The 27,585-nt window shown below is 31.4% G+C and overlaps 1 protein-coding gene across 1 annotated transcript in view; it reads left to right on the top strand.

Annotated features, from left to right (window-relative positions):
• Window positions 1-2,018: 2,018 nt before the first annotated feature.
• The window catches only part of LOC111710808 (lachesin), a 48,623-nt gene continuing 23,056 nt past the window's right edge, over window positions 2,019-27,585 (top strand). Inside the window, exons 1-5 of the mRNA XM_023484953.1 lie at window positions 2,019-2,278; window positions 8,964-9,049; window positions 14,170-14,306; window positions 22,184-22,226; window positions 26,291-26,364. Of these exons, the coding sequence (XP_023340721.1) occupies window positions 8,983-9,049; window positions 14,170-14,306; window positions 22,184-22,226; window positions 26,291-26,364 (321 nt within the window). The 5' untranslated portion in view covers window positions 2,019-2,278; window positions 8,964-8,982. The remainder of the gene's footprint in view (window positions 2,279-8,963; window positions 9,050-14,169; window positions 14,307-22,183; window positions 22,227-26,290; window positions 26,365-27,585) is intronic.

The raw sequence follows: 27,585 nt of genomic DNA, 5'->3' as shown, positions 1-27,585 counted from the left end.
TCCTAATCTCTTAATCTCTCAATCTCCTAGTATCATAAGCTCCTAATCTTCTAATCTCCTATACTCCTAATCTCCTAATCTCTTAATCTTCTAATCTGCTTATCTCCTAATCTCATAATCTCTTAATCTCATAATCTCTTAATCTCATAATCTCTTAATCTCATAATCTCCTAATATCCTAATATCCTAATCTCGTAATCTCGTAATCTCCTAATCTCATAATCTAAATTTCTTAATCTCCTAATCTTCTAATTATTTAATCTCCTAATCTCCTAGTCTCCTAATCTCTTAATCTCCTAATCTTCTAATCTCCTAATCTCCTAATATTTTAATCTGTTAATCTCCTAGTATCCTAATCTCCTAATATCCTAGTATCCTAATCTCCTAATCTTCTAATCTTCTAATCTCCTAATCTCCTAATCTCCTAATCTCCTAATCTCCTAATCTCCTAATCTCCTAATCTCCTAATCTCCTAATCTCCTAATCTCCTAATCTCCTGGTTCCTCGACTATCTCCAATATTCCTAGTAGATCATTTTTGCATAATCTCCTAATCTCCTAATTATTTAATCTCCTAATCTCGTAGTCTCCTAATCTCTTAATCTCCTAATCTTCTAATCTCCTAATTTCCTAATAATTTAATCTGTTAATCTGCTTATCTCCTAATCTCCTAATCTCCTAATCTCCTAATCTCCTAATCTCCTAATCTCCTAATCTCCTAATCTCCTAAACTTCTAATCTCCTAATCTCCTAATCTCCTACTCTCCTAATCTCCCAATCTCCTGGTTCCCCGACTATCTCCTATATTTCTAGTTTGCCTAGAGCTTTATAGATCATTGTTGCATAATCTCCACTTTACATAATGTGTCTTGTATCTACAGAACAAGAATATATGGTCTTCCCTCTCGCATACATTTTTCTTTTACGTAAACCAGAATAATATCCAAACCTTGTTCTTCATTTTTAATTTAAAAATGAATATTTTTGCCTTTCATGCTTTTATGAAAATAATAAATTTTGTCGTGGAATTTAACTTTTTGAAAATCAGCAATTTTAACGGTATCCAACTTTCAGTTTTAAAATAGGGGCAATAAGGTGAGAGGGAGGGAGGTATTGATTAGATTCTAAAGGGGGGGGGGGGTCAAAAAGAAGTTGCATTGTAATTGTAACTCAATGTGGATTGCACGAGATATAAACAACTCTGAATGTCAGCCATCAACTTTTCAACCTAGATTTTTTAGCGTCTCAACACCTTGGCCCTTGGTTTTACCTCAACCATCTTACTTTTTTACTTTTTTGTATCCCTAGGTATATGCATTTTTAAAAGTCAATGCGAATGTATCCAGCTCAAGTTTAAATAGAGTAATTGGCAAAATACTGCTTAGTTTTATTGGGAGAGCGTGCACAACTTGGTTTGCAGTGATTGGACGTTTGTAAAAAATAAAACATTCTTTTATAATTTTTTAAAAAATTTGCATAAAGAAATTGAGTCTTTGCCACAAACACTCATTTTCTAATCCCTATATCTTTGCAACCCAATGTCGTAGACCTTAGATATATCCATTTATGAATTCTTGTAGATCAAATAATCTAAGTTTGAAAACAGCTGTTTTCAAAAGAATGTCATAACTTGCATTGGTTTATCATTGGATTTCTTTGGGAGTTTATTTTTCCATTGCTTATTTTTTTTGAGAATAAATGATACATTCCAAGTTTTTATTTGTAAGAAAAAATATTAATGTAATTGCGCATTTTTTTGACATCTCCAGACAGAAAAATGGAGTGTTGTTTTTTTTGGTTACTTTTAATAACACATAATTGTTTAAAAAACGCCTTTGTTCTAATTTAATTCATTTTTATTAAAAAAATTTTACAATTTTTTGTTGTTGTTGATAATGTTTGTTGAACTGAGCCTGGTATCGAGGATAGTATCCGAGGTTTGAGAGCGTGGAAACGGTCTATCCAAGTATCCAAGCAGAGCCTTGATACCGAGACCCGTCCTTCAGTTCTCTAGATATTCCCAGCGGAGAAACCCGTCCTTCAAGTTCCGAATCCGGGGAGTCTAGTTTACACCATTTAATTCAAGCAGAGAACTAAATATAAGTGTTTTTGTATTATTTAGCCAGGCATTGATTGAAATGTATCTGTAGTGTATTGTATACTGTGAAAATATGGTTTCTCTTAAGCCTATAGTTTAAAGACGGTTCTGCATAGTTGTGGGATTAATCAAAATCAAACTTCTCCAACATCAAGATAGATCCTTAGTTTCAAACTTTAAGGTAACTGGGGTTTCTCAAAGTAAAAGTTTTGCATCAATGTATTTCATGTATTTGATATAATACATCTGTATGTAAACTTTTTCTTTTGTAATTTTATTTTCTGTTTGTACAGGCTTTGATAGTAAAGTAAATCTGTTTATTTACAAAGTAGATAAAGGAATTGAGTCTTTGCCACAAACTCTGAATTTATAATCCCTATATCTTTGGAACCCAATGTTGTAAATCTTTAATATTTCAAACTTATATTATTTGATCTAACAGAATTTACAGTTTGAAATATTTAAGATCTACGACATTGGAATCCAAAGATAAAGGGTTTAGAAAAGCAGAGTTTGTGACAAAGACTCCATTACTTTAATTACATTTAAATTGTCCTTAAAATAAACTTTTTTCTTGAGTCAATAAATGTAAAGACAGGGTCCAGTACCAGCTTGTGAAATATAGAGCAATGGCGGGAGTTTTTGTCACAAACTCAAATTTTCTAATCCCTATTTCTTTGCAACATGGTGGTGTAAACATTTTTTATTTCAAACTTGGACTATATAACCTAACAGAATTCATAGTTTGATATTTCCAAGGTCTACGACATCAGGTTGCAAAGATAAGGGATTACAAATTGGAGTTTGTGGCATGAACTGAGTTCCTTTTAGTCGGTGTTACCAACTAAAAGTTTTGCTTATATAATGGTTGACTAATACAGGCCAAATCTACAAATAAAAACAGAAAATCTTGCAAAATTTTCAAGTTTTACCATGTACGAAGAAAAATGATGGCATAGAAAAACAACAAACAGTTTTTATTAAAAATCGTTTTTGTTCGTATATTTGACTTTTCTAACTTTTTTATTTAAAAATTGTATTTTCTTTTTCTAACCGCAAAAAAACTTGAAAGTAAGTAGTAATTTTTTCGGTTGATTTTATCATTTTATTTAAGAACAAAGCAAACCTTATAGTGAACAGGAATTGATTTTTTGCCATAAAGTCAAATTTTCTTATCCCTATACCTTTGCAACCTGATTGCGTAAACCTAAGATATTTAAAACTTAGATTATTTAATGTAACAGAATTCACAGTATGAAATATCAAAATTGGGTTAAGCCGTTTTGACGTTTATCAGTTACAAACAAACAACCGAACAGACGAGCAAAGTATATATACAGATGGGTTTCATATGAAATAAAAACGTAGTTTCAAGTGGTCCACTGTGATCTAGACAGAAGGATAATTCGAACGTAAAATTCATGCCTCATTACTGTTACTACTTTACGACCCTGAAGCACATCTAGTTTTGATTTTATGAAAAAGTGTGAGAACAGCAAATTTATTCTGCTAAATACATATTCTGCTAAATACATATTCTGCTAAATACATATTTAAAATACAAAACATTTTTGTTCAATTTTTTATTAAAGGGACTGTAAGGGAAAAATGAAAGGGGGTGAAGAGTAAAACCTGAGAATCTCAGGCGTTGAAAGAGACCTACAAGAAATCTATATGATGATTCTGTCTCGAGAAATTGATATTAAGTCTTCTATTTATCATTCAACGCCTGAGATTCTCAGGTTTTATTCTATACCCCCTTTCATTTTTCCTTTACAGTCCCTTTCAGAAGAGTCTTACGTGCAATTTACCTTAGTTTGACGTGGGCCATTCTTTTTAAAGAATGGTATGTGTCCACTGCACAAACATAAACATAAACATAAACATAACATTTAGAGTTATTTTAAGTTTTTAAATACAACTTTAACGAAAGAAAGAAGGAAATATAATTAAAGTACGTAATGTTTATGCAGATATGGTTTTTAGCGAACAAAACCTTTCGCAAAACAATGCAAAATTTCACCAACATTTTCTTTCGTATTTCGCAGACTTTCGCGATTTCCTCATTTCACTGGAAACCTTTTGCAGAATGCATATCTTTCCATTAATTAACCAGTACACAAATTGAAAGGCTTGATGAAAAAAGAATAATGTAAAACAATGTTCTACTTGTACTCAAAACCCACAAATTTACACTGAATGATGAAAGAATCGAGTTTTTGCCACAAACTCAAATTTTTGCAATTCAATGTCGTAGACCTTTGATATTTACCATATTCTTTGCATCAGGTTGCAAAGAATATGGTAAAAGCAGCTCAATGTTCATAATGATTATATAGACCTTAAGTATTACTTACGGTTCAATAATTTAAGATTAGAATAAACCCTGAGAATAATGAGCTCTAAAATGTCTCAAGGATCGAGCCTTTTTTATTCTGCAAAGTCTTTTTTTTAATAATTTCGGTTTTTGAGAAGTAAAAATATTATTCCGAATCTTATGGTTTCTTGCGTTTTTTTATAACATAAAGAAGCCGCTTTTTTTACCAAAAGCATTATATTTTATGTCACGATATTTGAATATAGAATATTTCTAATTATCATGCAATAAAAAAGTAATAAAAAATGTTTTCCCGACCGAAGTGAGTGATTCAAATTCTTGAATTTTAACTAAAATAAGTGAAAAGCACGTACGTACGTTAGATTAAAATCTCGGGCGATATTTGAACTTTATGGGCCTGCTGTTAGAAAAGTTGAATAAAATTGATTAATATCTATTTATGTTATCGAAATAGGTATTATTAATTGCGAAAAAGTTTTTGGCCGAGATTTTTATTTTTTGTTTAAGATAAAAATGAAAGTATTTTCACACCGAACGAAAACAAACTAGAAAAATTAAAAATTATAGCAAAAACTTTTTCGCACGCATGATACCCATTTCAAAAACCTAAATAGTTTTATTCAGTTTTACTCAAATTATTTAAAAGCAGTTCGATAAAGTTACTTAATCACCCTGTTGTAGGGGGATTAAGTAACTTTATTACCCTACAATTTGAAATTTTAATAGCAAGGTGAAAAAGTAACTTTTTCGCCCTGTTGTAGGGCGATAACGTCACTTAATCACCCTACAACGGGAAATATTAGGTGTGATAAATTCCATCAAAATTGAATAAAAATATATATGCGAAAAAGTTTTTCTAGTTTGTTTGAGATTAATATGAAAGTATTTTCACACCTAGGCGTGAACATTATTTTATTTTGATATCAAACAAACTAGAAAAAGGAAGAATCCCGACAAAAACTTTTTTTAAAGTAAATATCCATTGCAATGAGATATATAGATATTGCATTTCTAATATGTAATCAAATAAATTTGATTTTCTCAATCCAAGATGAGCTACGACGAGGTTACACAGTCTCATCAGTATTGTCCCATAAAGGAATTGAGTCTTTGCCACAAACTGAAATTTTCTAATTCTTATATATCTGCAACCTGATGGTGTAAGCCTTTGATATTTCAAACTTTAGTTTTTTAATTTAACAGAGTTTATAGTTTGAAATATCTTAGGTCTACGACATTAGGTTGCAAAGATATCAGGATTTGAAAATCAGAGTTTGTGGCAAAAACTCAATTCCTTTGACCTTCTCCTTCTCCTTAGTGCAGTGTGATGCTTTTCTTGATTTAATTTAGAAATTGAGAATATTATGAATAATTACTAAATATTGTGTTAATAACATCCCTCTGTGTAAAATATGAAATATTTGCAAGATGGTGGTTTTTGTAATTAATGCGGTATTTGGAAAAATATTGTTCTGTAGTTTAAAATAAATTGGTAAAGAATAGATACTGTTGGGGGAAAACTAATCCCCCAACCCTCCAGGCTCCTTTCCCCGTCCCTTTCAACGTAATTATTAGGGAAGAGCCGGTATAAATTCTGTACAATCGTCTTTGTGGGTATACCTGTGTAAATAAAACTATCTTTAAGTGATCCTTGTAGTTTTCCTTTGAAGAAGAAGAAAAAAACACAGTTTAAAATTCACAGCTGATTCATTGATGTTTTTTCAATAATAATCATTTGAAATGTACAGAGGACTGTAAAAGTAATCTTCAGTAAACCTAAATTGGAACAGAAACTTTAAAAGATTCTTCTGACCATGAATCAATGCGCTACTAATTTTTATCTTGTAGATGTTTGATTGTTTTCTCTCTGAAAAATTGACTTGAGGATTTCTGCATACAGAAACAGAAGAGTTGATTGTCTGAATCAAACACTTTATTTTCAACATTATTGATCAGATTACGGTTTAAAGGGTTTCGTTTTGAATCGATTATGCCCCTCGTTTGATATTTCAACGACAGTCCCTTTTTTCTGACCTTTCATAAGGTTGTTTGATCCGATCAGATGTCTTTTGACGTTTTTTTACATACAATAAAAGCATTCAAATAGATTAATAACAGTTTTTGCATAATACTTAATCTGAAGTGAGCTGGGAACTTTTCTGGTGGTTACTCATAATATCGATCATTAGATATCGATATCCACTGTGGGCACTTTTAATTTGAGGATCAATGCTTATATCTCTTATATCAAGGGTACGATTACATATGCGGATATCGAATACAGATTGAATTAATCTGCAGATTAACAAACGATCGAGATCAAGCAATGATCTCGATATCTACATTCCAAAAGTTTCCAGCTCTGGATGTGTCCCTTTGAAATGAAATTCTAAGCATCCTAAGTACCAGAATTTTATTTCTGTTTATAAATTAGGATTAATTTCTCATCAAACAAATAGAGATTTATCTTCAGAAATATAGTTATATAATTGAATTTTGTAAATATCAAAACACTATAATATTTAAAATATTAGATATATATGTAGGCACTCAATTTTCAGGTAGGAAATTGAATATCTCAGTCTCCCTTTACCGCGGGTACCGTTGTGAATAGGACATATCATTCTACAAATATAAATTTCAACTACGGTTTACTTTAAGTATATATCAGAGTAACGTTAAGCTTTATATATCGGAGCATCACATACATTATATTTCAAGTAACAATTCTATGAAAGCACTTTAAACATTTTGCAAGATATTTGATCTAAAAGCATCAAAATACTTGAATCAAAAAGAAAAGATATTATTTCAAATATTAACGACGTATTTATGCGAAGGATGCAGGGTTGCCCACAAAGGATGCGACTTTAGAGAAGACAATTTCTCTTTCAAATTTCCGGATTTGAAATAGAAACACAGTCGATTCTATTTCCGACAGATGATTTGATATGCACCTTTTAATTTTTTTAAGTAAAAAAGTCCAAATTAAACTTTTAAACTATATTATTTTAACAACTTTAGGTCGCCATTAAAGTCTTATCCGATGTGGGTAACCCTGTTTGATCTATAAGATTTGGTTTGTTATAACGAAGTCTTGTTTGGTTTGGTTAGGATGAGGTATTTTATATAAGGTTTGGTTTGGTTAAGATAAGGTCTTGTGTACAAGGTTTGGTTTGGTTAAAATGATGTGTTGTATATAAGGTTTGGTTTAGTTTAGATAAGGTCTTTGTACAAGGTTTGGTTTGGTAAAAATGAGGTATTGTATATAAGGTTTGGTTTTTTGTTCATAAAAGGTCTTGTGTACAAGGTTTGGTTTGGTAAGAATGAGGTCTTGTATACAAGGTTTGGTTTGGTTAAGATAAGATCTTGTATACAATGTTTGGTTTGGTAAGAATGAGGTGTTGCAAACATGTATTATATTAGTACGGTTGACTTAATCCTGCCAAAAACACAGGGATAATATTAATGTTTATCCAGTCCCGGCAATAGGTACATATTTATTTATGCTGTCTAAGGAAAGATTAGATTTTTTTACATTATTAATTAATTGGGTTCAATCAATTTGAAAGGTTACGAAGATTTGAATGCCAAAAATAAATAATCATGAGATATGCAAGAACGGCTTTACCATGCATAAAAAAATAACTGTTTCAAGTTTAACGACTTAAACATATCTCTCTGTTGTCTGAAGGAACAAAAAAGATTTTAAGAGTCTTTATTAATGGGACTGTACACTTAATTTCAAGTACGCATCCATTTATAAAGTGGCATGTTCGTTTCAAAGTGAATACCCTGGAAAGCTTTGTCTGCTCTAGATGAATGAGATATCCATAATTTCTCTCTAAAAAAATAGTTTTCTCTAAGGAGAAAAGGAGAAAATTGTTACAAATTAAACTCTTGTTTAAGGTTGAAAAACGACAATATCTGCCATATTGGAATTTTAAATGGAACCATTGTGAATGGAGTATGTCCCTCTTTTTTAATGACAGGTCACAGTTCCGTTAGTGCTTGCTTCAATGTTTTTAGACTTATTAAAAGCCTGTGACAGATTAATATTTTTTATATTATTTTTCTAAATAATTTTCTCTTTTATGTAATTCTTTTTATATTTGAAAACAGACAGTTTTTCGCTGGTCGAGACATTCAATGCTATGACATTTGATATTTTCTGATCAAGTAGATGTTGGTATTTTAGCCCGGTCCAATCTATGACGTAAAGCAGTAAATTTTTAGATTAGTTTTTATTTTCTGGTTTATTGAATGATGCGGTCCAACCATAATCTTTAGAATCAGTTGTTTTACACATTTACAGAGCTTAAGTTTATCCAAAGTCTGCCCTTATACCCTAAGCAATAACAGTTTTTGCATAATACTTNATGAGGGTTTTATTAACCTTAAATCTTTTATTCTATTCTATTTGGAGTTCTGCAGGGTTTCTTTAGTTGAACCTAGTCCTAACCTGGAGAATATAGTTCAAACATGTTCTATAATTATATAAAGATTTATCAGGATTAATTTGCTCTAGGTTGTTTACAAGATACAGGATGATCACCTACTCTCCAGTACTCCTGACAACCATCTGGGTTCTCCTGGTTCAAACCACTACAGGAGGTAGGTTCATGGCAGGATTTGAGGAGAAAGGATTATGAGGACGAAGAAGGAAGGAGAAGGGACGAGAAGAGAGAAGAAGGGAGGAGAAGGAAGGGGAAAGAAGAAGAAGGAAGGAGAAGAAAGTAGAAGGAAGTAGAAGGAAGGAGAAGGAAGGAGAAGGAAGGAGAAGGAAGGAGAAGGAAGGAGAAGGAAGGAGAAGGGAGGAGAAGGGAGGAGAAGGGAGGAGAAGGAAGATCATCAGTATGATGGGAAATAATAAAAAGTAGAAACGTAGAAATATAAAATGTTTTGATAAATAAGAAAAACACTGAGTTTTTCAATCAAGACACTTGTTTGCTCAAGTTAAAGAACAATTGAAACAAAATGGTTTTACAATAAACTATTTCATTTTATTTAAAATGTGGAAAGACATATTGTACTGTTTTGGTGTAAAAACTAAATAAAAACATTTATTTGTTGCACCTCTAACCAATAATACCACTAATAGATAGTGCTGGGTTTAAACACACTTCATTAAAATAAAATCGATCATTTTGCCAACTAGTCGTTCTCGTATTAGTTTAATCAAACACCATTATTTATTTTTATACAGAGAGAACCAAAAATCAGTGGAATTCAAATTGTTTTATTTGTTTTATTTAAAAAATTTTGCGAAGGATTATGAAATTTGAAACTGAACTATTTCTTAAAAAAGGGCCCTGTAACCAAAATTAATGAATAGGAGATGTGCGTAGAACAAATTGAACAAGCTCTCTTGAGCTTGATCCGACGCACAAGAGAACTGGTTGAACCGGTGGTAGGTAGTTCAACTACTTCTCATTTTCATTTAAATTTCTAGAGATATAACAGTTTCATTATCAAAGGATGAACAAAGAATATAATCATTCCACAGTTTTCTGGTTCTCACTGTATTAAAATAGTGAACATGTGTTTACAAATAATAAAGTTTTCACTGTTTCCCAAAAGAACATGTAAATGGAGTAGAGTTTAAACATAGAAATGTCAAGTACTTTAAAGAAACCCCGCCCCATTGTATCTAAAATGACTCCTTCCTTCAATGTAAATACGATGGTTTGTAAAGTATCTTTTTGTTAAACCATGCTCTTAATCGATCCTTCTCAGGGTATACTCAGAGAATTACATCCAACATTCTCGGTTAAGTGGAAAGGAAGGAAAACTGTTTTTGTATCTAACATTGGTCGGTTGCACAGCAGAGAGGAGACAGATGGGTCGGAGAGGGTTGGAGTTGGATTAGGGATAGATCTGAAAGGGTTGGAATTGGAGTAGGTATGGATCTGAAAAGGTTAGAGTTGGAGTTGAAATAGATCTGGAAGGGTTGAAGTTGAAGTAGGGATAGATCTGAAAGGGTTGGAGTGGAGTAAGGATAGATCTGAAAGGGTTGGAGTTGGAGAAGGAATGGATCTGAAAGTGTTAGAGTTGGAGTAACGATAGATCTGAAAGGGTTGATGTTGGAGTAGGGATGGATATAAAATGGTTGGAGTTGGAGAAGGCATGGATCTGAAAGGGTTAGAGTTAGAGTAGGTATGGATCTGAAACTGTGGGAGTTGGAGTATGGATAGATCTGAAAGGATTGAAGTTGGAGTAGGGATGGATTTGAAAGGGTTGGAGTTGAAGTAGCGATGGATCTGAAAGGGTTGAAGTTGGAAAAGAGATGTATCTGAAATGGTTGGAGTTGGAGTAGGGATGGATCTGAAGGATCTGGCGTGGAGTAAAGATACATCTGAAAGGGTTGGAGTTGGGGTAAGAATAGATTTGAAAGGGTTGGAGTTGGAGTAGAGATAGATCTGAAAGGGTTAGAGTAGGGACAGGTCTGAGAGGGTTGAAGTTGGAGTAGAGATAAATCTGAAATGGTTGGAGTTGGGGAAGGGATAGATCTAAAAGGGTTGGAGAAATGGGAGGGGGAAAAGTAGGAAATACTTACTCCATAACAATTTTACTCAAGACGTATCTATCCAGGTCTACTCGTTAGCATGATCAACCAGGACTAATTCTCCGATTCTAAATTTCACACAGGCAACATCTCAACCAGGCTTAACTCTCCTGTTTTAAAGGGCACACAGTCCAAATCTCCAGTCGTATAATTCAACGAGGACCCAAGCAATCTTTCAAGTTATATTCGATATAATTGCCAATTATCAAGGCAAGATCTACGCTCGTATGTTTCAACGAGAACCCAGACTATCTTTCGAGCTAATTATTCAATAGCTTAGATTACAGGAATTTACGTAATTCAGTTCTACGATGTTATTGATATCACATGATTAAGACCACCGTATTGCGTATTTATCGCAAAGTTAAATTTTAAGGCATTATTTAAAGGTTTAAAGAGGTCTGAGTTAACGCAGTAAATCTATCTCTGCCCATATTTTATAGTGTAATTTAAGTATGTCGCATGATTTAAGCTAAACATGTTTATAGATATTCAATTAAAACGAAGTTTCAATGAATAATAATATTATGTTTAAGTTTAAAACATTTAATCATTATGATTTACAACGTAATGCAAGTTTACAGAATATCATGTTTACGCGCTTTTTGCTACTATACAGGGAGATCTCTTTTTCAGACAAAAGTTTGTTCGAAAATATACATACAGGACATTTGATGGAACAGTTGATAAAAAGACCAATACAAATCTATTATAAACTTTAATTGACTTCATGCATAATGCAAATGCATGACAAATTGGAAATTTTGACATTAAATAACGAAATTCACTAAAAATAAGATATTTTTGAATAAATTTAAAAAGGAAAGTGGAGATGATCTGAGACATTTCCTTAATTTTCATCAATTCATGAAGGTCTTGAGTCTTTACAACAATTTCAAATGTTCTAATTCCCATATTTTTGTCTCCTGGTGGCCTAAATAAAACTTTTACATTTCAAACTTTGATTATTTGATCTAACAGAATACACAGTTTGAGAAATTTATATAATAAAGCTCTTCGCTCATATGCTAACTATAGCTGGCCAAACGGCTTGACGGAATGGTCTATTTTTTTTGAGTAACCCTCGAGTACCCCGGGGGTAACATAGGTGAAAAAAAATCTTATTTAAAAATCGATTTTTAAAATTCCACGGGCAACTTCTGGCAATTCAGCTAGTATCTATTTCGGGATATTTGGTTAAAGCATAAAACTCTAGTATGTATAGTCTAAATTTTAAATAATCAAAAAATTAGCAAGCATACGTAACCATTTATCTTCCGATCCTGATGATGTACCCCTTTGTTTATTCACACTTCGATTTTTGATAAGATAGAACTCTCATAGTTTAAAATATCTAATTGGGTTGCACATATATTGCTTGTTATTAAATTGGGGTTAAATATCGGTCAGAATTTGCATTATGCCTAATTTAGTTAAACCCTAAATAAGCCATACATCAAAAGAATTTATCAAATGTCGTCTTGACAATTTTTCAATGGGTTTTATACTATTTTACGTAAATCTCAGTAAATAAATAAATAGCCATGAATATGCGGGAACAATTTAAAAGAGCTCCATATAATTATTTGATTAAAAAACTAAATATCTGCAACATTCTATCAGAAAGTGAAGAATACGACATTTGATGAATTCTTTCGATGTAGGGCTTATTTAGGGTGTGACTGTATGTTCACAACGACTTTAAGTTCCTTCCTGGAATTTGACTTCTCAGGACAATGAATAAAGTTTTCCAAATATCTAATACTAGGCTTTAATGCATTTTTTGCGTGTTTTGCTTTAACAACTGAACCCTTCCAAAAGAAAAAAACACTTAAAGGGAAAAATAGAAATTTTGTTTATTCCTTTTACAGGAGTGGAAAATTTAACATTTCTGAGAAATCTATGAGTTTATAAATTGAATCGCTGGGATGTATTCACTACAGTAAGTATATTTAAGACTTTATTCAAGATTCCGGATTCTTGAATAACCCCGGGGTATTTGATAATACATGGGTTCTCAAATTAAATATTGAAGCAAGTCGGTCAAATATAATAGAAAATTATATTTAATTCTAAAAATATCAGGAGAATTAAAATTGTTTATGATTGATGGAGCGGGTTAGAAAAAAAAAAAAAATTAATCAAAAGAAGGTGGTAGCTCGTGCCTTTGGTCTGTGTTTTTTTGTAATAATTATTTTCCTTAACTGTAGTTGCACTTTAACCCTATAAAGGCTGGGGTGGATCGTCTGATTCTATATTTGGACGGGGTGGGGGGGTTCCCACGTCCCACCCCTTAGAAAAAGGCCTTAGAGAATAGCCCAATTTTTCAAAGATAGATAGATAGATAGATAGATAGATAGATAGATAGATAGATAGATAGATATATTGAATGATAGATAGATAGATAGATAGATAGATAGATAGATAGATAGATAGATAGATAGACAGATAGATAGATAGAAGGTATATCCCGGATGGAATAAACTGAAATTCTTAATTAACTGAATAGAAATTTATAGAGCAGAGCTGAACAATGTTCAGAGTTTCTACTGCATTCTACTCTCTTACAAGAAAAGGAAACAAATATGCAATATTTCTAATTTTGATCTACCAAATTTTTGCCACAAACTCTAATTTTTTTAATCCATATCTTTGTTATCTGATGGTAAAAAACTTAGACTTAGAATTAAACAGAATTCATAGTTCGGAATATCAAAGGTCTACAGCATGAGGTTGCAAATATATCGGGATTTGTTGCAAAAACTCATTATCTTATCTTATCTTGAATTTATTCTATTTTCGCAGATCAAAACTGACACAATTTACATTCTTTTTGGTGATTAAAGAGGTAACATTCACGCTTTATGCAAAGGAAATATAGAACTTTAAGGAAAGGGGGATTGGTGTTTGTTTACATTTTACTCTGACCTATAAGGACAGTTCTAGATGTACTCTAGATGACTTTAGTATTCTCCAACTTGTATTTAGGTTCCTTGAGTTCTAGAGGCTTCTCGATTCTTGAACTCTAGTGATAACTCTACAGTTAGCTCTGTATTTAGCTTACCTAAATTCAACTATACCCTGAGAATCTCTATAGATAGCTCTGTATTGAGATTCCCTTAGTTCTGATCTACACCCTGAGAATCTCAATAGTTAGCTCTGTATTTAGGTTCCCTGAGTTCTGACCTGTACCAAGAGAACCTAGAGGCTCCTCTATTCTTGAACTCTAGTGAAACCTCTATAGTTAGCTCTGTAGGGCAGACTAGTTATCTCTATTGTGGAGTCAGCAACCTTGGAGATAGAGCGGTGAGTAGTTCCTATGTTCATTTTTACAATTAGCACGTCAGGAACGGGGATATTTACCTGAAAACGTACCAAGAACGACAAGAACCACAGATATGCCCAAAACCTGCTGTATTTTACCGATAGCACGCTAGGAACCCGATATATCCCTTAATAAGCGTCCTTATACTTTAATAATAGCATGTCAAGAACAGCGGATATAGGCCTAAAACGTGCTATATTTAACCTATAGCACGCTATGAACCTGATATATTCCAGAACATGTGCTAAATTTTACTAATATTATGCCAAGAATCGGAGATATGGCTAAAAAATCAGCTATATTTTACCGATCGCACGCTAGAAAACGTGCAATATTTTAATATTTTAATAGCTAGCTAAACACTGGAGATATGCTTAGATTCCTGATATATTTTACCAAAAGCACGAGAAGAACCAAATATATACCCCAAGCACCGTTTTGTAAACATACTTTTAATTTTAATCCATATTTCATATTTGTGTACAGAATATAGATATATTGTTATATAGCTAGCCGAGATATAAGATTGTATACGTTCTATATAAGAAAAATGCAGGAAAATAAAAAGTAGAATAAATGTAACTTTTAATCTAATCTTGGGACCGAATCCACATTCACTAAGATGTATACACGGTCAAGAAATGTCAATAACTCATCTGATTGAACAAGAACAAATAGAACAAAAATAAAGTTTCCGTATTCTATGTTATATATTAAAAAAAAAAACACTTCACATTTTTTTCTCTCAGAGGCTTATTTTTTACCCGATCATAATGAAATCAATATCACAATGTCTCTAGGGTGTTAGGACTACGTAATTTGTTTTTTTTTCTCTTGGGGATGGAACTTATAAACCTACGTGTAAAAACAAACATTTGCAAAGCTAAGAATGGTCAAGAACTATATATTTTTCATGACGAATTAATTTATTATACTAGCCTTAACATTTCGCAACAAAGCTGGAAATACTTATTAAAAATTCACTTCTAGAAATTAACGTTAAGAGTTTCTATAAATACTTTTAAAATTAATGAACTGGTGAATTTTATTTTGAAGATGAATAAAAGATAGCTCTTAAAGTACTGAGTATGCAGGCAAAAGATTCTAATTTATTGGAATTTAATATTAATGTTTCACTTAAAACTACAGTTATAACCAGAAAACTCTGGAATTGGAAGTCGACTTTTAAGCTCAAGTTATGGATTTGAATAGGCCAATAAGCATGAGACACAGCAAATGTGCAATTTAACCAGACCCATTTTACTCGATAAGTGATTTAATAACTTGCTAGTAAAGCTTTTAACTTTGAGACATCAAATGCTTTAGCGTCGTCTTCCTATTCTACAGTTTTCTGAATATCACTGTAAGTTCACCAATCCTTTAACTTTTTTAGCTTTTGGAATGAATGGCTTTAGAAAACGTAATGTCAAGCACTCCTCCCTGCAAAGATGCCAATGTTCGATTCACAACGTTATCCTTGAAAGCTTTGTCTGATCAAGTATGAACTAGACATCAACCAACGAGGTTAAAGTGTTTAGAGTGATGATGTACGCAAATCCTTTACAAATTGTATAGGCCATCAATTATACCGAGAGCGTACTTCATATTTGTTTATTATAAGGAGATTATGGCCTAACCTATAGTATATCAATATTAGTAAACAGTTGTAAGTGTACAGTACAGCTAACTGAGCACACAGGTAAGAAACTATCATGCCCCCTGATGTCAACGTATATGATGTTGAACACTCATTATTTTTAATTGTGACTTCTCTACAAAAGTGACTTACACATTTCTACTGCAATTAAACCTTGAAAAACGAAAATATCTTCAACATTTTTTATCAGATAACGGTTTCAAGGTTACGGTTGTGTATCAGGCATTGCCATCATTGAATGGAGCTTCACTTGAAATTAAGCTTACGGTCCCTTTAAGCTATTCCTAGAATAAAAAAGGCAAGAAACAAGCTTTTTTTATCGGGGTGACAAAAAGTCCTTCTGAAAACCAAGACAGACAAATTTGTACGTTTTTATTTTACACAATCTATTGAAAATAATTTTGTAAAATCAATCTGTTCAAAAATAAAAGCCCCGAATAGAAAGAATGAAGTCTACCTTGAAAAGAAAAAAAATAAGTTTACGATCAAGTCTGGAGAACCCATTGGAAAGGATTTAGAATGTCCATAAACTTTTAGTATTTCCAATTTTTTCTTCAATATTTTGATTATATCGGTCTCAAAATAAATTTAGGGCATGATTTTCACTTTTCTGCAATGTTGTAAAAACATATTTTTGGCGTAAGAAAGAAATGAGTAAAACTTTTTAATGCAAGATGAATTGTACTTTCTAATTGAGTGAGACCCATAAATCTGTGGAATAGAAAGACGATCTTTTGCAATCTTATGTTTATTTGATTTATTTTTTGTTTTATGCATTCTTGAAAATACAATAATTTATGTGTTTCATTTCCAGTGGACCTTTTCAAATCAGAGCTTTAATCAGGCTTTCAGACTAAAATCGATGAGAACTTTGCCAAAACCTTCATAAAAACTTTAAGTTAAACGTGAAGTGCGTAGAAATATATGTTTAACCCTGTAAAGGCTGGGGGGTCTGAATCTATGTATAGCCGGGGGGGGGGGCGTCCCAAGCCCCCTCTTGAAAAAAGTCTTTTAAGAATAGGTATAGAGTTGAAGTGCATGTTCATAGCCCAATTTTTCAAAGCCAACTCATTGAAAAAAAAATTAGATCGATAACTTTTATAGTTTGGGTGCTAGGGAGGGTTAATAAAAATGCCCTTTAAAAGCAAACAAATATCAAAGTTTGACACATGTTTCTACATTCAATTTCGAGGGCTTTTCAAAAATAAAGTTTTTAGATCTGTATCTTTAGTAATAAAAAAGTTATAGGCTATGCATTAAAAAAAAGAAAATTTTACAAAATATCCTTAAAATTTCTATTTATCAAAAGTAGAAATATTTAACAGTGATAGTGTCAAAAATGAGAGTGCTAGGACAAAAAAAGGGGGAGCGCCAAACGCCCCCCCCCCCAAGCCGTTTAGGGTTGTGACACTTTCGGAAATAAAATAACAAAATGCATTAATGTAGATAAACCTTTAAAATAATAAATATTTCTGTCTTTCTGTACATGTGCTTGTAACCTTAACCTTAAAAATTCATATCCTAAAAAGCATGAATTCTAAATATCTATCTTAACCTGGAATAAGAAATATATCCTATTTTCTATCAAAGAGTTACCTGGCTGTTAAGTGTTGAAGAAAGAAATGTAAAGCTAGAATTTTAAAAAGTATGAAAGAACTAAAAAGGATAAAAACTTTTATAGCTTAAGATTTTGACTTAAAAATCCAGATTTAAATCAATCTAAGATCAGACATTTTTTGATTATACAAATTACACAAATTTTCTTCTGGACTAAAAAATATTAAAGTCTGGGATGTCATGGCTGTTACGGTTGATAAAGTTAAGTTACAAAGTTAATAAGAATCAACGGCATTGCGACACTTTTTTTAAAGTCGACTAAATTATGCAACATTTGTGGCGACAAATCAAAACAGAGTGCTTGCAACGTAAATTGTCAAATAAAAAAAAATTTCACTGTTTCTTGATTAAAGTCAAATTATTAAATACCAATTTGCAGTCGCAAAATACAGTCAAAGATATTTTTTTAATTATTAGTTTTATGAATCAATTTACGGCGCATCTATTCCTATTATGGTTTATATTATAAATATCTAAGAATATTTATATTTTTATATGGAAACCATTATACATTCTTTTATCTTCACACTTGGATACACATATATTCTCTTTATACCTGGCTTGCTGGAAACTATCTATCTATCCATACATCTATCTATCTATCTATCTATCTATCTATCCATATCTATCTATTTATATCTATCTATATCTATCTATCTATCCATCTATATCTATCTATCTATCTTTATATACTATTTATCTATATTTCTATCTATTGAAATGTATATTTTTCAAGTAATTTGGAAATTTTTGCTGAAATATTTGAATTCAAAATTACAAATCCTTCCTTAGCGACATTTTATGATTAAAAGAAGGACAAATGGTTCCCTGTTTTCTGATTTTCACTGTAGTTCTTGATAAGCTGTAAACCATACTCATGGGCCTCGTTTTTAAACATTTCATGTTATTGGATATTTTAATATTTAAGGTTATTGGATTTTTAAAGGCTCCTCCAGAGTCTCAGAGGTTTAACCTATGATTCAAAATTGTATGCTCGACAAGTTTGCATCTTTTATTACATTATTCAAACTTTTTACACTAGCCAAAGATATTAAATAACGCGATTTTTCAAAACAATTAGCAAAATCGTTTTAAAAAATCGTTGTTGTTAATCATATCTTTGGTCAGAGAAAAAATTTATGAAATAAAGGCAAACTTATATAAAATTGGATTTTGGTGTGTATTTAACATCTAATTTTTATTGAATAAAATAACCTTTGAATATGTAAAAACAGAGTTCTTCCCTAGACTAGACTCTAGTGTATGAGACAGCAGTTTTATCTGAATAGGAACCGTCAAATCGAATTTTGAATATTGAAAATGGCCAATAATGCCCGCCATAAAAATCCCAATCGAACATAAAAAAGAAATAAAATGTAAAAATTATTCAGAAATGAAAAAATAGTTACTCCCATGAATTGAACTATAATATCCATAATTTAAAACTTCAAAAGGACTGCTCATGATCCCCAAAAAAAATCGGGTAAAATAATCTAAAATTCCTTTTCTATTTGAGCTCTAGTCATGGTTTAACCTTTCTTCATATTAGTATTAAATATCTATTTATTTGTTCTTTTATATTTGTCGGTTTTATGAATGTCTCAAGCTAGAATTTCAATTTTAAGATTATTATTATTACAACTAAACCGCCAATTATTTTTTGTATTTTTTTACAAAGCATGGATAGAGGAGCCTATATTTTCTATCGATGAAGGTAATTGAATTAAAAAAGCATTTATTAATTATTAACCTTTTTTCTTTTCGTTTAAGTGTTGTATACTATACAGTTACGGTTAAAAAAGTACATAAATGCCGTGACGCGCCATGGTGTACCACGCGCGCACCAGGGTGTACACTGTACACTGTAAAGGACACAGGCCACGCCAGAGCCGGATATTTAAGAGTATTCTTGAACGAAGGCTTTTGTGTAGATTTTGATTTAAGAAATTAGAAAAAATGGAGAATATAAAGAAAATAAATAATATAATATTTCGGAACAAAAATGTTGGTAGCTACAAAACTGCATAATCTCATTCATTAAACCGAGTTTCCGATACTAGGTTTCATTAAAATACCCACTTTTAAGTTTCGGGCTCCAGGGTTACATTTATGCCACTGAACTTCATGCACTGCGAATCAAGAACCCCGCTACCACTCAAAATCGAGCAGTATTTTGCCAATTGCTCCTTTTAAACTTAGGCTAGAAACAAGACCGTTGCAGTTTTAGAACGTACACATGCCTAGGAATACAATAAAGTATAAGTTGTCTTGGTGAGGTAAAGCAAAGGCAAAGTCAAGGCTGTCTAAAAAGTTTTACTGTAAAATCGGGCCTAAGCTGAAAACTTTAGAATGGTGGATATCAAGATTAATGCTTAAACTCCTGGTTTTACTAAACCCAAGATTATTTTAAAACACATTCGATATCCAAGAAAGGAGTTAAAAATTTAACCAATCAGCGTGTCATACTAAGTTGTACTCTTTAACTTTTGAAAAACCGGTTTTGAATTCCGGTGGTGATGGTGTCATATCAATTGAACTAAACATAGATTGAACGAACGTAAGTTTTGAATTAATGTTTATTAAGACTAACGTGCAAAATGACAATAACGTTCAAACACTGTATAATAAGAATACAAACAACCATAGAGAATAGAATATATAAAGAGGAATTAAAAGAATCTCTCGGTATGAATTTTTTCAGTCCCTTTCAGCCTGAAAGGGAGTTCAAAGTGTACAAATCATGTAAATGTTCACAAATTATATGCAGTAGAGTACATTAATACAGTATGTTCCCTAGACTATCCACTTCAATTTTGAATTTTTTAAACTGTTAAATAAACTTTATAATGAATTAGGTGAATAAAAACATCATTTGATTTATAGTTATAACGGAAAATCATCGTTTGTAAAGTGGAAGGCATAGAGTCTATGTGAAATGATCATTGGTCAATTATGAAACCAGCCTATTTCATAATTTGGTTTTCTTTTAACAATAATTTTAGATTTTCTATAACATGTTATATAGCATAAATATGTGAAGTACACCTGCAGTATGGAAACAGTACAACAAAATGGCCGTTTTACACTTTTTTCCAGTAAATTCCTCTCTATATATTCTATTCTCTATGCAAACAACCCTCGTTTTCCTTAGTTTACAGTTGGTACTTTCTTTAAGTAAAGAAATGGTGTTTGACAGTATAATGGTGAGTGAGGAGTTTAGTTATAATTTGTATACAACAATACAATATAGATACTAGATATACAATATATATACAATATAGATACTAGATATACAATATATATACAATATATAGATACAAGATATACAATATATATATAATACAGATACTAGATATACAATATATAAACAATATAGATACTAGATATAAAATATATATAATATAGATACTAGATATACAATATATATACAATATAGATACTAGATATACAATATATATACAATATAGATACTGATATATACAATATATATAATACAGATACTAGATATACAATATATATGTACAATATAGATAATAGATATACAACAATACAATATAGATACTAGATATACAATATACATATATACAATATACAGGGTGTCCCAGGAAACATGGCAGTTGGTGAATATTTTTGAATTTCTTCTTCCATATACTGCATAAGATATTGAAGACTTTTAGTGCAGTTTATTTAGTTAAAAAGTCTTACTAAAATATGTTTTATTTTGAAATCAATCTTACTATAATACGACTATCATATACTATGTTTTATTAGTCTCTTTACTATCAAACAGATTAAAAATCATGGAAGAAGATACTAGATATACAACAATGTTTTTAATATTCGTGACAGAAACAATCTCAAGAACTGACGAGGGTCAACCCAGACCGAAATATATTTTCAATAAATGTGGAACTAAAATTTACTTTTTTCACTCTACAGAGGTTTGGTCCATCAGCATCACCGAATATACTATTACTAGAAATTCAAGGCGCTTCGCGCCCTTCTTTCTAGCCTTAGAGGGCGCTTCGCGCCCATCTTCTAAATTAGTTGTGAACATGTTCTCTTTGTGTACATCGTAAAACAAAACAAAAATAATTCGCGGATTTTCACAAAAAATTTCGCGGATTTTCAAAATTTTTAAAAATTTAATGACGATCGAATTTTGATGGAGACAAATATTTGAAATTTTGATTTTTCATAAACCTTCCCTGGGGTCCCTAGATGTCCCACAAAAAATTTGGGCCCGATCGGTTCAGCCGTTTTGACGTTTATTGGATACAAACAAACAAACAGACAAACAGACATAAAGACAGACAAGCCAAATTTATATATAGATATTATATACTATATATAGATCCAACATATATACAACAATACAATTTAGATACTAGATATACAATATATACACAATATAGATAATAGATATACAATAGATATACAATATAGATACTAGATATACAATATATACAATAAAGATAATAGATATACAATATATAAAATTATTAAAAGTTGATATTATTTTGCACTCTTCTACTTCAATTTTTGTCTATCATTTTGGAAAATTAAAATATAAATATTTCGTAGGTTTCTTGGATACGGTCTAGAGATCTAACAATTCTCACAATAGGTAAGCTGATTTATTTTAAAAGGACGGGAAAAGGAGTTGAGTTTTTTGCCACAAACTCAGATTTTTTAATTACTGTATCTCTGCAACCTTTCTTGTAGACCTTTGATATTTCAAACTAAGAATTCTGACAGATCAAATATTATAAGTTTGAAAGATAAAAGGTTGCAGCGTCTGGTTGCACAAATAAAGTGATTAGAAAATTGGAGGTTGTGTCAAAAACTCAACTCATTTAGAAATTTGAATTTTAATCTAAGAGAAATGCATGAATTTGTATTTAAAAATTCTTGGGTAGGAAAATGTTATCAAGAATAAATGTAGTGCTTGCTAAAGTTTACTCTGATATATGTTTAAAGGTTATAGATTATAGAAGCCTAGTTTCTATCGATGAAGGTAATCGAATTAAAAAACATTTATCAATTATCAACCTTTTTTCTTTTCGTTTAAGTGTCGTATACCATACAGTTAAGGTTAAAGAAGTACAGAAATGCCGTGACACGCCAAGGTGTACCTCGCGCGCACCCTTGTGAATCTGACATGCCAGTGGATAAATGTTTGGTAACTTGAATTTACGTCCCTTGGTGTTAGTGTGTATGCATGAAATGCCAAAACGGCTGAACCGATCGGGCCAACATTTTTTGTGGGTACCCTCATATGACCCTGCAGGGAAGGTTTATGAAAAATGTTGGCCGGCAAAAGATTTCGGCATTACTATCTTTGAAAATGCAACAATTTAAAAAGAAAAGATGATTCCAGAGTACAAAATAAAAATGCGATTTACAAGAAAATAATTAAAAGCTAAAATTTTTAATAGAAAGGTGGCGAGAAATGTACTGAAAACTTGGTATTAAAGATTCCAGGATTTTAGAAAATTTTTAAAATGTTTCCATCTCGGTAAAATCTTGCCAATTTCATAGAAATATAATTTCAAATAATATTTCAAATTTTAAAATATTCTGTCCACATATTGAGAATAACTTTACACATAAATTGGAAAAACACTATTGGAATGTTTGTTTGTTTTTTTGAGGGGGAGGGGAAGGTAAAATTGTTCCATGTCGAATATTAAGAGGCACATTTTTTGGTAACATTTGGTCTACATAAAATTATTCTTTAAGAAAATTTCTCCATGATAACAATACTCCTTGATAACATTACTCCTTGATGTAAATTACTCCTTAGTAACATTAATTCTTGATAATATCAGTCCTTGATAATATCACTCCTTGATAACATTCTTCCTTGATAACATTCTTCCTTGATAACATTCTTCCTTGATTACATTAATCCTTGATAACATTACGTCTTGAAAGCATTACTCATTGATAGCATTACTCCTTGATAGCATTACTCCTTGATATCATTCATTCTTGATAACATTACTCCTTGATTATTATACCTCTCTGTAATATTTTATTTTAAAAAAAATTATATGTAGATTGTAGATAGATAGATATTTGAATAGTTTTGGCCGGAAAGGTTTAAAATAAAAAATGGCAGTATACTTTGCTTCAAGCTGTTGGAAATGTTCGGATACTGATATTATTTGGATAGATTGATTTCTGATAGAATTTTATCCTTCCTGTATATGCTTTCTATAGTTTCTACTCAATATTCAGGAAGGGAGGGGAGGGGGGTGAGGTAAACAAACTCTGTAGGGGGTTGACAGGGTACACGGCCATAGGGGAGGGGTTATGCAGGAACATGGGCCAACGGGCGTATAGAAAAATGTGTTTGAATAAAATAATTTATTGAAAAAAATACGGAAAAAGAAAAAGGACCCTCCCGCGGGGTGGGGCAAATCAGAAAGATTAAATAGATATTAAAGGGAGTGTTCGCGGAAATGAAAAGGGGAAATATGGATTCGATCGACATTTTTAATCAATTAATCGTTTTCCTCAACTTTTGACTCGAGCGCGTCTGATCGTTAATGCCGCGCATCAATTATATTTTGTAAAATTTGATTTCTCTCCTTTTAGCACTAAGCGTTTTCAATCATTTCCTCTTTCTAGATGCTTCAAATAGTAGTAAAATTTGTAATAATCGTATCCAAATTTGATGCTGTTTCAAACAAGACCATCTTCATTTTTTCCCGAAAAATCCCTTTTTAAAGGAGTACTTTAAATTCTTTTAGAGGAAGTTTGGTAGGGGGGGTGGGGGGTCAGCATATTTTATTGACAATTTTTGATTGAGGTTAGTTTCTTGTTTATTTATATACTTATATACTTATAATAAATGGTCTCCTATTTATTATATTTGTTGATGCATGAGAACCAAACAGTCGACATAATCAACATTTATAAAACAAATCTTAAAGGGACTGTAAGTTAATTGCAAGTGAACCTCCATGTAAAGATTGCAATACCTGATTTACAACGGTAACCTGAAGCGCTTTGTATGAATTAGATTTCAATGTTTTTTTTTGTTTTTGATTTTTTAAACTGCTCCTTCGCAAAAGTGTCTTGTGCATTTCTTGCTTATAAGAAACAATGGAGAAATTATCACAACTAAACACTTTCTGGGTCAGAAAAATGACGATATCTTCCACATTTTTAAATCAGATTAAGGTAACGAAATAAATCTAGAATTGCCATGGAGGACGTGGAGGGTCAGAGTAAATTACGCTAAAAGTCCCATTAAGAATTATAACCTGGAAGCAAATATTGTTTAGAAGAATTATATGATTTGCAATCATAAACAGTAATTATGCTTAGTAAACCAGGGGAATGATCTTACATAAGTATAATTAAAGTTGGGATACATTAAAAAGATTAAAGGGACTGTGATCGTGATTTTAAGTTGAGATAACATTGTGATTCTATCTGATAATAAGTAATTTCCAATTGTTATTTATATCTATGAAAGTGACTTGCCGGATTTATGAGCAGAATTTAACGAAAAGAAAAATTACGATAATTTTCTCATTTTTGGTAGATAAAGTTGAAAGGGCACAATTGTGAATCGCGAGGTGTGCAATTATTTCAATTTTGACAAAACGTTCAACTGGCTTTTTTATTCTTTTTATTTTAGGTTTACAATTTGTGTACTGTAAAAAACCGGGTTGTATGGAATGTGTTTTTGTAATTTACATTCAAACATAAATATAATATTTATGTCTGTTTAAACGTAAAATTTGTAGTTTTTCTGAGAGAAGAGAAGTCCCATAGCTTGAGTTTATTGTAAAAATACTAGAAATACACTTCACGTCTGTAGTGCAGAAAATGTTTATTTAAGTTGCCACTCATACATTCTCTTCATGGTCCGTTTTTTAACATTTAAATTTTTGACTTTGAAGTTAAACAAATTAACTGGGTCATTCTGTAAAAATTTTATTTTTGTTTTGCCCAAAGTAATTACGTCAATTTGTCACAAAATCTGATTTTCTAATCCCTATATTTTTGCAACCCAATGTCGTAGACCTTTAATATTTCAAACTAAAAATTCTTTTTGATCAAATAATCTAAATTTAAAATATCAAAGGTTGCAAAATTATAGGGATAAAAAATTTTGAGTTTGTGGCAAAGACTCAACTTCCTTTCCATGAAAACGACCAAATAATCTTGCAAAAGAGAATTTTTCAGTTAGCCTAGATCGGCTTTTTATTGGCTTTATATTTATCTTGATGGTTTTAATATGTAATACTACTAGCCGCCAAGGTTTGAAAAAGATTTTCGAAAATAAATCCCTTTAAAAATTCAGCCATTTTTTATAACCGTTTGGCAAGCTATAACGAACAATTATATGATATATATTAAAATATATAGATAATTTGAAAAACCCTGACCGAAATTCATTTAAAAAAAAGTGATTTTGTGGTTTAAATCTTTCTTCAACCCTACATGTAATTTTCATTTAATGTTCATGTAATGTTCATGTATTACAAATACAAGGGGTTTCTAAAAACAGTTTGTGTTTGGCTCATTTGATCGGACATTTTTCAACAAAATTTTGATGTAAAAAGAAAGAAAATTGGTTTAGAATAAGGCTCTTGCATCCACTAATGTAATGTTTTTAAGACACCCTGTAAATCAAATCTACTTATGTCTAACAAATCTCTTTATTTTCAGGAATGATTCGGTACACCAGGGACAACAGGTTCACAGCTATACATGCAGAGGGAAATAATTTCTGGGGACTAAAGGTAATTTGTAACTGAACTTTGCAGCAAACTGTTTAAAGAAATTGAGTTTTTGCCACAAACTCCGATTCTAATCCCTATATCTTTGCAACCCAATGTCGTAGACATTAAATATTTAAAACTTTGTATTCTGTTAGATCAAATATATTTGATCTATAGTCTAAGTTTAAAATATCGAAGATATGCATCTACAGGTTGCATAGATATAGGGATTAGAAAATGTTAGTTTGTGGTAAGGGCTCAATTCCTTTTTCAGCTAGCATTATATCTATGTAACCTGATAAGTAAAGTCACTTAATAATCCCTTTTTGCTGTATCCAGTGTCCATGATAGTAATATACCCTGTTTTTAAAAATCCATAAACAATTAAGAAGGGTTTCTGAACAATCCCCGTTATGATGAGTCCATGAAAAGAATATATGCTGTATTTTTAAATCCATGAATTAAGTTACCACTTCACAACTCCTGTTTTGCAGAGTCCATGGATAGATTATATCCATAACTTACAACCCTTTATATTTGTTTTCCATAGCCCTAGAAGAGAATATATCCTGTATTTCTAAATCCATGGATGAAGTAGAGTCGCTGTATAAAGTGTCCCCTTTGGGAGAATATATCCTGTATTTCTAAATCCATGGATGAAGTAGAGTCGCTGTATGATTCCTGTATAAAGTGTCCCCTTTGGGAGAATATATCCTGTATTTCTAAATCCATGGATGAAGTAGAGTCGCTGTATAATTCCTGTATAAAGTGTCCCCTTTAAGTGCCTCGTATTAAACTAACTTTTCTCATAAAAAGTTTAAATATTCAATGAAACACAATCAATGATTTTTTCCAGGAAATATATTTACACTTCCTTCCTTCCCTGACTGATAATGCAGGTTCTGATTTGACAAATGAAGACTAATATTTCAATGGAAAAATGTCAGAATAAAAGAAAATAAAAATGTGATTTTTGCAACAAAAATTCAAATTGTTGTTCAAAACAACAAATACTTCTAGTCATTACTTTATTTTTTTTTAACACAAATAATATTCTTAAATACTCATACAGAATGCGGTGGGTGAATCAACAACATAAATATCAATTCATCACTTTAAAGGGACTGTTACCGTAATTTCAACCTAAACTAAAGAGTTAAAGAGCATGCCCGATTTACAACGATGTCCTTAAAACCGGCGCTACGTCTTTTGTCCTACACATCATTTTTCCTGGAGATCATT

The sequence above is a fragment of the Eurytemora carolleeae genome, unplaced genomic scaffold (genome assembly GCF_000591075.1).
Source record: "Eurytemora carolleeae unplaced genomic scaffold, Eaff_2.0 scaffold513, whole genome shotgun sequence".
Taxonomy (NCBI): Eukaryota; Metazoa; Arthropoda; class Copepoda; order Calanoida; family Temoridae; genus Eurytemora; species Eurytemora carolleeae.
Note: the sequence above shows the minus strand (reverse complement) of the source record. Positions and strands in the feature narration are given on the sequence as shown.